This window comes from Ipomoea triloba, chromosome 8 (genome assembly GCF_003576645.1).
Source record: "Ipomoea triloba cultivar NCNSP0323 chromosome 8, ASM357664v1".
Taxonomy (NCBI): Eukaryota; Viridiplantae; Streptophyta; class Magnoliopsida; order Solanales; family Convolvulaceae; genus Ipomoea; species Ipomoea triloba.
The window spans coordinates 8,241,281-8,252,335 of NC_044923.1; the positions used below are offsets into that span (position 1 = coordinate 8,241,281).

The 11,055-nt window shown below is 35.4% G+C and overlaps 2 protein-coding genes across 2 annotated transcripts; both read left to right on the forward strand.

Moving 5' to 3' along the window:
- The first annotated feature begins 3,284 nt into the window (after nucleotides 1-3,284).
- On the forward strand, nucleotides 3,285-7,597 carry LOC116027877 (endoglucanase 18-like). Its single transcript, XM_031269648.1, has 8 exons — nucleotides 3,285-3,685; nucleotides 4,615-4,827; nucleotides 5,408-5,608; nucleotides 5,820-5,897; nucleotides 6,130-6,282; nucleotides 6,404-6,512; nucleotides 6,647-6,813; nucleotides 7,056-7,597. Exons 1-8 carry the CDS (start codon nucleotides 3,431-3,433, stop codon nucleotides 7,422-7,424), a joined length of 1,545 nt encoding a protein of 514 aa, XP_031125508.1. The 5' UTR covers nucleotides 3,285-3,430; the 3' UTR covers nucleotides 7,425-7,597.
- Nucleotides 7,598-8,151: 554 nt separating this feature from the next.
- On the forward strand, nucleotides 8,152-10,679 carry LOC116026581 (meiotic recombination protein SPO11-2). The gene is made up of 11 exons (XM_031267903.1): nucleotides 8,152-8,250; nucleotides 8,313-8,396; nucleotides 8,612-8,741; nucleotides 8,827-8,967; nucleotides 9,088-9,176; nucleotides 9,503-9,631; nucleotides 9,707-9,801; nucleotides 9,949-10,011; nucleotides 10,097-10,173; nucleotides 10,265-10,395; nucleotides 10,499-10,679. The coding sequence occupies exons 1-11, from the start codon at nucleotides 8,173-8,175 to the stop codon at nucleotides 10,631-10,633; spliced, it is 1,152 nt and encodes a 383-aa protein (XP_031123763.1). The 5' UTR covers nucleotides 8,152-8,172; the 3' UTR covers nucleotides 10,634-10,679.
- Nucleotides 10,680-11,055: the final 376 nt, after the last annotated feature.

Here is an 11,055-nt window from a genome sequence, read left to right on the forward strand (position 1 = left end):
TTTTTGCATCAAAATACAATGTTGATGGGTTTAATTGCTACTTTAAAATGTTCAGGGGCCTAATTGACTCCTTAGGTAAAGTTTGAGGGCTTATTTGACCCTTTTCCCTAAATAATTTATTAGAAATGGGATCAATGTGTATCTGATCCCCATCTAATACGGCAAAATTTACTGCGTACCATGGTCTATGTAGCAATATGAACCATAAAGTATGTGTTATTTTAATTTTTAATTAAACTTCAGTTTCATTTTCCCTCCACACTAGTTTCATTATAGCAATACTAAAGTATTGCCCTTGACCTTTGGTTAAAGGTGAATGCATGAGTCCCTTCCACTCAACCACACCCTCTAGGTTAGTGTGGAAGGAAAATGAAACTAAAAAACATAACAATATTGTCCAATGAAACTGGAGTGTAATTAAAATGATACATACCTCATGGTCCACGCTACTACATGGTACATACCGCGGCAAATTATGCTATGAACCTGGGTTGTGAACATAGAGCTATGAAATTGTAAACGTAGAACTACGAAATTGTGAACATGAAATTATGAAATTGTGGACATGAAGTTATAAAACTGTGAACATGGAGTTATAAATTGTAAATATAAAATTATAAAACTGTGAACATAGAGTTATAAAATTGTGAACATAGACCCGAGTCCACCTTGCAAGGTGGACCCAGGTCTATGGCATAACAAACGTAGACTATGATCCACAATAAAATTTGCCCCCATAATCTATCACAAGACTTCCATTTTACAAACTTAGTCACCAAACATTTAGAAGAAGCTAGATTCCGGCCCGCTACACGGGCAAACCAAAAGTTTATTAATTTATTTAAAATTTTGAGTGCTAAAAATTACTCCGATCCGTAGAAAATTCCTTGTTCCCATCACTTAATTATATTAAATTCCTAACACTACATGCTGAAGCTACACAGCAATTTTGCGATGGATGAAAATTGAAAGCAACTTTTCGAGTAGGGAAAGGCAAATAACAAAAGAAGGTTGCCATAATTAGTAAGTGACTGCCAAAAGACATTGTGGTCTAGTGGCACTCGGTTTACACCCCACATGGAAGGAAGTGAGTTCAAGCCTCAGTGGAGGTGACTGTTGGCTCTTTGTGCTTTAGTAAGTTGAGAAAGTTATGAACAGATAGTACATTGTAACAGAGTCAGTAGTACTCAAAAAAAAAATTAGTAAGTGACTTAATGCAAAAATAACAGAAGAAGATGGAACTAAGTTAGCTAAGCAAACAAGACATCACATACTCATAGTCCATAGCATGTGTGCTGTGATGGTTTTTGTTACTTTTGTAATATGGTGACGTTTGGGAGAGGTTATATATCTAACTCAACTCCATAATGCATGCATGCTTCTATATATGTAATATATATATACCTTTTGTGACTCCAATCCCTCCTCTTTTTAAGTCTTCACGCTATCTCTACGTACGCATTCATGATCACGTTATGGTACCTACGTAGATGGTGTAATAATTTTATTTATATGTTTTTATAAAGTCTAAGTTGGGAGATGTTATTCCGGTCTAAGCCGGGTTAGAGCATATTATTAGTATAAAAGAAGATTTATAATAATTAAGTGTGGCAACTTGGAGCAGTTGATAAGTGGATTGTTAATATAGTTATAAAGTCGAAGGTCTAAATTGCGCAAAGTCTATAATATGAGGCCTAGAAATACGTTTTTAGAAATTTAATTGGTGAAAATTAATTACTAAATGGCCTATAACTACAAAAAATGCCAACCCTAATTAAGATAGAAAATATCATGATAATTTGTCATCCAAAATACAGAATAGTTTGCATCTTATCTTAACTATGTTTAACTGAACAAGACCATCATCGTCGGAAGCGGCAGAGCTACGTTCATTTGAGTGGGGTCAATTGACCTCACTCAAATTTTGTGTGTGTGTGTATATATATATATATAGTCAATTACTATGTAGTGTGACGACACATATATATGCATGTTATCATTCTAAAGAGGTGGCCACAGGATCAAATATATCTCGTAAATAATATTAATCATGAGTGTTTAAAAAAAATTATATATATACTTAATATCATTCTCACAACATAATAATTAAAAATTTAATAACTTTTTTTTTTTACATTTTTAGTTTTTTTTTACTTATGAAATTAGCTTTAAATATTACCGGTGGTGACTGTCAGCGCGCGTTGAAAGAGTTTTTTCAGCCATGCAGATAGTGAAGAATAGATTGCGCAATCAAATGGAATATAATGTGATGAACGTTTGTTTGGTTACTTTTATTAAAAGGGAAGTGTTTGAAAGTATTGATAAAAAACAAATTATACAACGTTTTCAAAGTATGAAAAGTTGTCGTGAACAATTGTACCGTAAAATGAAGACATTTATATTTCTATATATCATTAAAATTAATATTAAATTTAGTATATTGACATCACTGAATTTGAGTTATGAGTACTCTTCCACTAATCATATCGTTGTATAAGTCATCTAATTGTCAAGAGGTTAGTTTAATTAATTTGAGTCCATGAGATGAAGAAAAGTTACTTGTAGCTCAATGTTTTGTTTTAGAAAGGGTGTAGATAAGTACGTAGATTTGGCTTATGTAAAGAAAGAACCTTCCTTCTTTAGCATTTTATAGATATGAATGTTGTAAGGTAGAAGCCCTCCAAATTTATTGTTTTCCTAACTTTTCTTTGTTTTATTGTGTAATGGGTGAGCCTAAGCATCCAGCCAAGAGTATGTTGTAAGGAGGCAAGATTTATGTCTCCGATCCTTGCTCATCTATATATGTATCTATTCTTTTGATATTAATATTATAGTCATAATATTATATTGTCCAATAAAATTATTATTTTTTAAATGCTGAAGAATTGGTTTGATTACATTTCCACTTATATTTTTAGGGAAGGGGTGAGACGCAAATTATATCGGCCCTCAGGTTTAAGGTTTAAAACTACATTTCTACTTATACATGCTCAAAATCAACGGTGCAAGTTGATGCCAAAATTTTCAAAATTCATCACACATTCACACTACACTTCTATCCTTTTATTTCTTCCTTTTTAATTTTTTTTTTAAATATTATTGTGACATTAAAGGTGGAATTATCCACCCCAACTTTTTTTTTTTAATACTTATTTTGAGGTTACGAGGTAAACTAGTCCATGTGCACTTATAAAACCCTACTCATGTGTAATAGGAAACGTTGTATGTGCATGATATGCTTAGAATCATACTCCCAGACCATTTCTTTCAAAATAACTATTATGAATTCTTTTTTGTACTACATGCATAGGTTTCCCAATTTAGATCAGACTAATACTAATCCTAATCAGCCTCCAATTTCCCCTCCCACCAAGAGTCGCGGTCTTTTTGTTCTATATAAGTACTTGTTGTAGTAACCTAATAACAAGTCATGAGGTACAATATGGGTCGTTTAGTTATTTGGGTTCTTGCGATATTCTGGATCTCAATCACTCCAATTTCACTGGCCAACAAAGACGATGGCCATGACTTATTTTCCTTCAACAAAGATTATAACTGCGACTACAAAGAAGCACTTAGCAAAGCTATACTATTTTTCGAAGGACAACGTGCCGGAAAATTGCCCCCTACCCAGCGTGTCACGTGGAGAGGCGACTCCGCCCTCGCCGACGGCATGCCTGAAAATGTACGTACACTATATTTATTTCATTTATATATCCTTCTTGGTTTTAGTTTTCTATCTTTTCCCATGCATGCATCCTTTTGGAAGGGGAATTTTTTTTTTTTTCTAATTATTATTGGGTAAATATTGTAAAGGATTAAGTCCAACAATTAGTGGCTAATGAATTGTTGGACGAGGGACTTGAAAGTCAAGTCAAGCACTATGCCTCTAAAAAAAATGTAATGGTATAAGATAAGAGTATTTTCCACTTTTGGTCCTATGACTTTAGTGTTTCCGTCAATTTAGGTACACGACTTTCATTTTGCCACTTTTAGTCCTTGACTTTAATTTTTTTGCCACTTTTAGTCCTTGACTTTGATTTTTTTTCCACTTTTAGTCCTTTCGGCCATCCGAGCGACAACTTTTAATCGAAATCAACAAATTGTTATGCTATTAAGGGTAAAAGTGTATTTTGATAAAGTTCTAAATATATTTATAAATAAGATAAGATAAAAAATAGGAAAAAGAAAAGTTATTTGCTTGTTCTGCTTCGCTTTTTAAGCAACAACTTTTAATCGGAATCAATAAAATGTTGTGTCATTAAGTGTAAAATTGCCTATTGATATATCTCTAAATACATTAAACGTTATTTACCCTTAATGGCACAACAATTTGTTGATTTCGATTAAACGTTGTCGCTCGGATGACCGAAAGGACTAAAAGTGGAAAAAAAATCAAAGTCAAGGACAAAAAGTGGCAAAAAAATTAAAGTCAAGGACTAAAAGTGACAAAATGAAAGTCGTGTACCTAAATTGACGGAAACACTAAAGTCATAGGACCAAAAGTGGAAAAAACTGTATAAGAAAATAAAGTTGTTTTTATCTAACCGTCAAGAATAGTATTCTTTTATCAAATAAAAGTTTTTTTTTTTTGTTACAAACAAATTGTAACAGGTAAGTTTGAGTGGAGGGTACTATGATGCTGGGGACAATGTGAAGTTTGTATGGCCAATGTCGTTTTCTGTGACCTTGTTGAGTTGGGCCGCCGTGGAGTACCAGAAAGAGATTTGTTCCGCCGACCAGATGCTCCATCTCCGGCGAGCAATCCGGTGGGGAACCAATTTCATAATCCACGCCCAAGCTTCACCCACCACCCTCTACGCCCAGGTAATAATAAATCAGACTTCTAGGTCCCACTCATTTTATCGGGAACACATAGCTGATACTGCAGTTGTATTGAACGGATACTGCAGTTGTGTTAAAAAGATACTGTAGTTGTGTTGAAAGGAAACTGCAATTACACGGAACAGAGGACATTCATCCGTTGAACACAACTCGTATCCGTTCAATACAACTGCAATATCTTTTCAACACAACTGCAGTATCCGTTTAACACAACTACAGTTCCAGATGGATGACATGGCCTCTGTTCCGCGCAACTACAGTTCTCTTTCAACACAACTGCAGTATTCTTTCAACACAACTGCAGTATCAATCATGATGGTCAACAGTATAACGACTGGATTTGAACTCCCGACTTCTAAGAAAATACTTTTGTTACCGCACTTAAGTTCCCCATCGAAATAATAAGATGAAACATATAAGTTTATAAGGTTATACCTTAAAATAATTAATTGATTGGATTCAATTTTTTTTTTTAACCTATGTGCAGTTGAGTGACTTTGATCTAATCTTTAGATTATAACACTGGACGGTGTATATATATATGACATGTATGATAGTGCAGGTGGGTGATGCGAATGGTGATCATCGGTGCTGGGAGCGGCCGGAGGATATGGACACTCCGCGGACGCTGTACAAGATTAGTCCCGAGTCTCCGGGGAGTGAGGTGGCGGCGGAGGCCGCCGCCGCGCTAGCCGCCGCATCCATTGTGTTTAAGGAATATGATTGCAAGTACTCGGCTAGGCTATTGCGGCGATCAAAATTAGTAAGTGCTAAAACTTCATATATATGAGGAAAATTGAGAAGAAATCCATTTAAATTAAAGTTTAACCTCATCAAGTAAAAGACTATATATGAATTTCACTTTAATTTTTACAACTCAAATTGTATTCATCCTTTCATTCAATCAATTTTTTTTTTAAATCTTAGAAAAGAGTTTAAATTAATTCAATTCTTTGTGGTTTTAATTTCATCAGCTATTTCAGTTTGCCGACAAGTATAGAGGATCTTTCCAGGGTTCTTGCCCTTTCTATTGTTCTTACTCAGGTTATCAGGTAGTAATTAATTAATATTAAGAACTTGCTAATTAATTTTTTTTTTTCTAAATTTACTAGCTTAGATTATTGACAGGTTTAAACCAATAAGACCAATCGACTACTCTTGTTAAGAATCAAACTTGTAATCTTATAATTACCAAGTCAAAAGTCTGCCGATTATTTATCTTATACACAATGGATTAATTATAATTATTTATAATTTGTGGATTATATTGTTGAAACTTGAAAGGATGAACTACTATGGGCAGCTGCATGGCTTTACAAGGCAAGTGGAGAAAAGGAGTACCTCAACTACGTTTCCAGCAATGAGGGATGGAGTCATACTGTGTCAGAGTTCAGTTGGGACAACAAGTTTGCTGGAGCTCAGGCCTTGCTAGCTAATGTTATTTATTCACCCTAGCCCTCTTTATTTAATCAATTACCATAATTTATTAACTAGTCCTTAATTAATTTTAATAATAATAATAATAATAATAATTTTCTTCTTTAATTTGATGAATCAGGAGTATTTCAAAGGGAATGGAAATTTGGAGAAGTTTAAGAATGATGCGGATTCGTTCGTTTGTGCTTTGATGCCGGGAAGTAGTTCTGTACAAGTCAAAACGACTCTGGGTAATAAACATTTGCATTTTATATTCACTATTATTCGGATTCATATATGTATACACACCTACACATATATATTTTAAGTATAATTCTTTGTTCATGTATGTTGCATTAAAATTTGGTTACGTTAATTATTGCAGGTGGTCTTCTTTATACGAGAGATAGCAGCAATATGCAATATGTTACTAGTGCCTCTATGATACTCCTTGTGTATTCCAGGTTCCTTGATGCAGCTAATGTTGGGGATGTTAATTGTGGTTCTGTCACTTTCTCACCCTCTCAAATCAAAGCATTCGCAAAGTCTCAGGTTATTATATTATTATTATTAGCAAATTAAACTCTTTAACTACTCGAAATTATTGATGCGATTGGTCGTCCAAGTTAAGTGTCCCAATCTATAATTTAAGGGTTTAATCGAGTTGAGACGAAGTTGAATGATCAAAACTCAAAACTCAGTTTAATTTGAAAAATCAAAACTGAAACTCAACTGAGATCTAATTTTTTTTTTTTTTTTTTTTAACTTGCCTCATAATATAATGCAAAATCCAGGTAGACTACATACTAGGAAATAACCCGATGAAGATGTCATACATGGTAGGATACGGGACAAAATACCCAAACCAGGTTCACCATAGAGGGGCATCAATCCCCTCGATCTATACACATCCATCCAAGGTGGGGTGCAACGACGGATTGAACTCGTGGTTCTACTCCGGCAACCCGAACCCGAATACCCACACCGGAGCAATCGTGGGTGGACCCAACTCCGGCGACCAGTTCACCGACTCCCGCTCCGACTTCTCACACTTGGAACCCACAACATACATTAACGCAGCCTTTGTGGGATCGGTGGCTGCTCTGCAAGCCTACCCTTCCAAAGATAATGACCATTTGCAATTCATATATGCAACTATGTAGTACGTTAATTAGCATCAAGTCTGATCTAGCTAGCATTATATTGTGTCCTACAAAATTACACTCTATATGTTGTGGAGCTGTTGGCTGCAATATAATGATATGCCTCAATATTGAAAAAAACATATACGGAGTATATAATTAAGTCTCATCAACAGAATTAATTAAGATACTAATTTATGTACCACAAATCTTTTATTACTATACTGTAACAATATATGAATATTATATATATAACTACAAAAATCATTAGTTGCAAAAGAAAATTGCAATTGAACAAATTCTATTACAAAATTGCAACGATATGATTTTTCTTTCATTGCAATTGTAAATTTTGGCGCAACAAATGGGGGGAAACATTTATCAAAGGAAATTGAATGGAAACCAACATGCGTTGTAATTTTTGTAACCGATTTTGCAACGACATGCAATTCTGTTGCAAAATTTTATTAAATTTTAAAAATTAAAGGTTTTGCAACGATATTTGCAACAAAACTCAAAATCATTGCGAAAATTGACATGCAATGAACACGTTGCAATGAAAATTTGCAACATAATTCATTTTCCTTGCAATTTTTTAAAAATTAATTATTTTGCAACAGAATAAAAGTCTGTTGCAAAATTCGCATTGCAACCAAAACAAATTGCAATGGAATTCCATCGCAATTACTTTTCAATTAATTTTTATATTTACAAAATAACCTATTTGCGCGGGAGCTAGACGATTTGCTATTATTTGCGGCATTCACCGATGGGGGATCTCTCAAAATCATCCATTTTCTTCTCCGATCAACACCTCTGCTACGCCGATATTCTCCCTCCGTTGCAGGTTCTCTCTCTTATTCTCTCTCTCTGCATTATACAGATCAACTAAGAGAGTAATATGTTCAGGTTCGAGCTAGAATCGAAGTTGCAGTCCTAAATTTCCTCAAAGCCTTAAGTTCTCCAACTCCATCCATCTCAAATCTTCCTCTGGTGCGCTTTTCTTCTCAAACTCTTTAAATTTACATTTATAATTTGTCCTCATCCTATGTATAGAATTCTAGAGGAACTCACTGTTTGTCTTTAAAAAAAATTGATATCTAACACTTAATCCTCAATTTATCCAAGTTCAAAAGATCCTACCTAGATTTGTGTGTGTGTGTTTCTTTGTTCTTCAATGATTTGGCGAAAATTTATGTATGAAACAGATTAGTAGAAAGTCAAATAATAGCAGAGTGAGTCGAGGACTTTTGACTGATGAATCCTGGATTTTTCTCTCCTATTCATTTTGTACGCGTTCGTTAATGAGGGAGAATACTGCCAAGTCTTTTGTAAGAGGTGAGGAGAGATAAGCGGTTCAGTGTTCGATTTATTTGCTATGCTTACAATTTTGTACTATTGATTTTCGTTTATGTCATTCAAGTGTGGAAGGTTATGGAGATGTGTTACCAAATTCTGAGTCATGATGACAAAAGGGTGACCCAAAGAGAATTATTTTACAAGCTGCTCTGTGATTCACAAGAGTATTTTAATTCTCAACTGCAGGTCAACAGGACGGTCCAAGGTCTAAATCATTTATGTTCTTGTTCGTTTCTTTGATTATGCTAGTTTTAGATACTGTCTGCTGCATCTGTTTCATATTTAAAGAATTTCAGATAATTTTTTTTTTTTTTGTGAAAAATAGATTTGGTAGCATTGCTTCATTGTAGTCGCTACAGTCTTGGAATAATGGCATCCAGCAGAGGAGCAGTTGCTGGCCGTCTTTTGCTGCAGGCATTGATCTTTACCCTTTGCCTGCACTTTTAAATATTTCTTCATTTCAGCCTTAATTAGCTCATGTTCACTGACCAGAGTACCAGTCCGCTGAATCAGTATCATAGTGTTGTTTATGTCTATCCTAGACTTCTTGCCAGAACTTTTGATGATCCACTGGAATGTTGAGAAAACTTCAAAAGGATTAAGAACTAGAAATTTGGAGATGCTAGTTAAGTTGTTAATGGTAGATTAGTAGTCCATTTGTTATTTCTAGTTTATTTCTAAAGTATTCATCTACAGAGTTAAGTAGATTCATATCTTCTCACTTTGAACCATTTCAAAAGGAGCCAAACCAAGAGTTTGTGGATTGCTCTACTTGTGGGTCTTCGGGTTATGCTATTTCTGGGGACCTGAGCCTGTTGGAAAAATTAGTCATGAAGTCAGATGCCCGGTATATCATTGTAGTGGAAAAGGTATCTTCTTATAAACACATTTAAGAACCTTTTGCTATAGATGCTGCAACTTACTGAAACCTCGTGTATTTGTAGCATGCTATATTCCAGCGGCTCGCTGAGGATCGCATTTTCAATCAAATCCCATGCATTCTAGTCACTGCAAAAGGGTATCCAGATATTGCCACTAGGTGAGGTTAGAAACTAAGCAGAACATTGAATCTTCTTCTGTAGTCTTGACTGAAGTTATAGCTAAACTCCCACAAGGCACCCTCTTAATTGATCTTTTTTAGTTCTTGGCATAAGATGATATTTTCTGAGTTTTTGAAATTGCACAGGTTTCTTCTTCATCGGATGAGCAGGCAATTTTCCAGCATTCCAATTCTAGGTTTGGTGGACTGGTATTCACTGCCTTACTGAGTTACTGGCATTGCTTCACCTTAAGCAACAAGTATTCATTTGCATCTTCCAAAATGATTTCTTTAGGAACCCTGCTGGCTTGGCAATACTGTGCACATTCAAGTATGGCAGTATAGGGATGGGCCTGGAAGCTTTTAGATATGGTGCCTTTCTCTGCTCTTCCATTAGATGGAATGTGAGAATTCAGAAATCTCCTCAATAGGATTTGAATTCGGTTTGTTTCCAATCGTGCAGCTTGCAATGTAAAGTGGCTTGGATTGCGAAAGGATGATATAGAGAAGCTAGTACCAGAAGAATCTTTAGTCCCTCTGAAGCAGCGAGATCTTCAGATTGCAAAAAGCTTGATATCATCAGAGGTTTTGCAGGTAAAGCTTCAAACACTCAATGAATGGCACGCTGTATCTTTTCCCGGTTTGTTACATGACTAGTCAATATTGTTGACATTTCATTTCATTTAATTTGATTCAGGATAATTACAAAGAAGAATTGGCAGTGATGGTTGAGAGTGATAGAAGGGCAGAAATTGAAGCTCTCTACTTCCATGGTTATGATTTCTTAGGAAAGTTCATTGCCAACAAAATTGTGCAGATGGATTACATTTGATTTGATTATATGCATTCACTTCGGCAACTGAAGTAGGCAAATGAACTGCTCTGTAGCACCCAGCACACTCTTAATTTGGGTATCTTAAAGGTTTTCCCTTTTCAAAATTTTAGTGCTATCTAAAGTTACAAACCTCTTCAACTCGAGGTTTGGTGTGCTCGTGAAGGCCCACCTGCGAATGGAAGAAACGAAGAATTAGCGTGAGACCCAGCCCCCAGGGCATTCAGAAACGCAGAGCTACCGTCGAGCATATGATCTGGCAAGGTTCATGGCGACGTCCAAGTTTGACGGGTTCTGGTTCTCGACGTCGATCCGGAGCCAATCGTCCAAGCCCGAGGTATAAAGGTCGACTTCTTGATCATGGCGAACTGTGGTGGCCCACAGTAACATCAACTGGAACTCTGTCGGCAAAGAATGTTGCA

What these genes read in the sequence shown, in the direction of transcription:
- LOC116027877 (XM_031269648.1), top strand. Translation starts at nt 3,431, where the DNA reads ATGAGGTACAATATGGGTCGTTTAGTTATTTGGGTTCTTGCGATATTC. An exon ending in TATTGCGGCGATCAAAATTA is followed by an intron (nt 5,609 to 5,819) that starts GTAAGTGCTAAA and finishes TAATTTCATCAG; the next exon opens with CTATTTCAGTTTGCCGACAA. An exon ending in CTCAGGCCTTGCTAGCTAAT is followed by an intron (nt 6,283 to 6,403) that starts GTTATTTATTCA and finishes TTGATGAATCAG; the next exon opens with GAGTATTTCAAAGGGAATGG.
- LOC116026581 (XM_031267903.1), top strand. Translation starts at nt 8,173, where the DNA reads ATGGGGGATCTCTCAAAATCATCCATTTTCTTCTCCGATCAACACCTC. An exon ending in CCATCTCAAATCTTCCTCTG is followed by an intron (nt 8,397 to 8,611) that starts GTGCGCTTTTCT and finishes TGTATGAAACAG; the next exon opens with ATTAGTAGAAAGTCAAATAA. An exon ending in CTGGCCGTCTTTTGCTGCAG is followed by an intron (nt 9,177 to 9,502) that starts GCATTGATCTTT and finishes CCATTTCAAAAG; the next exon opens with GAGCCAAACCAAGAGTTTGT.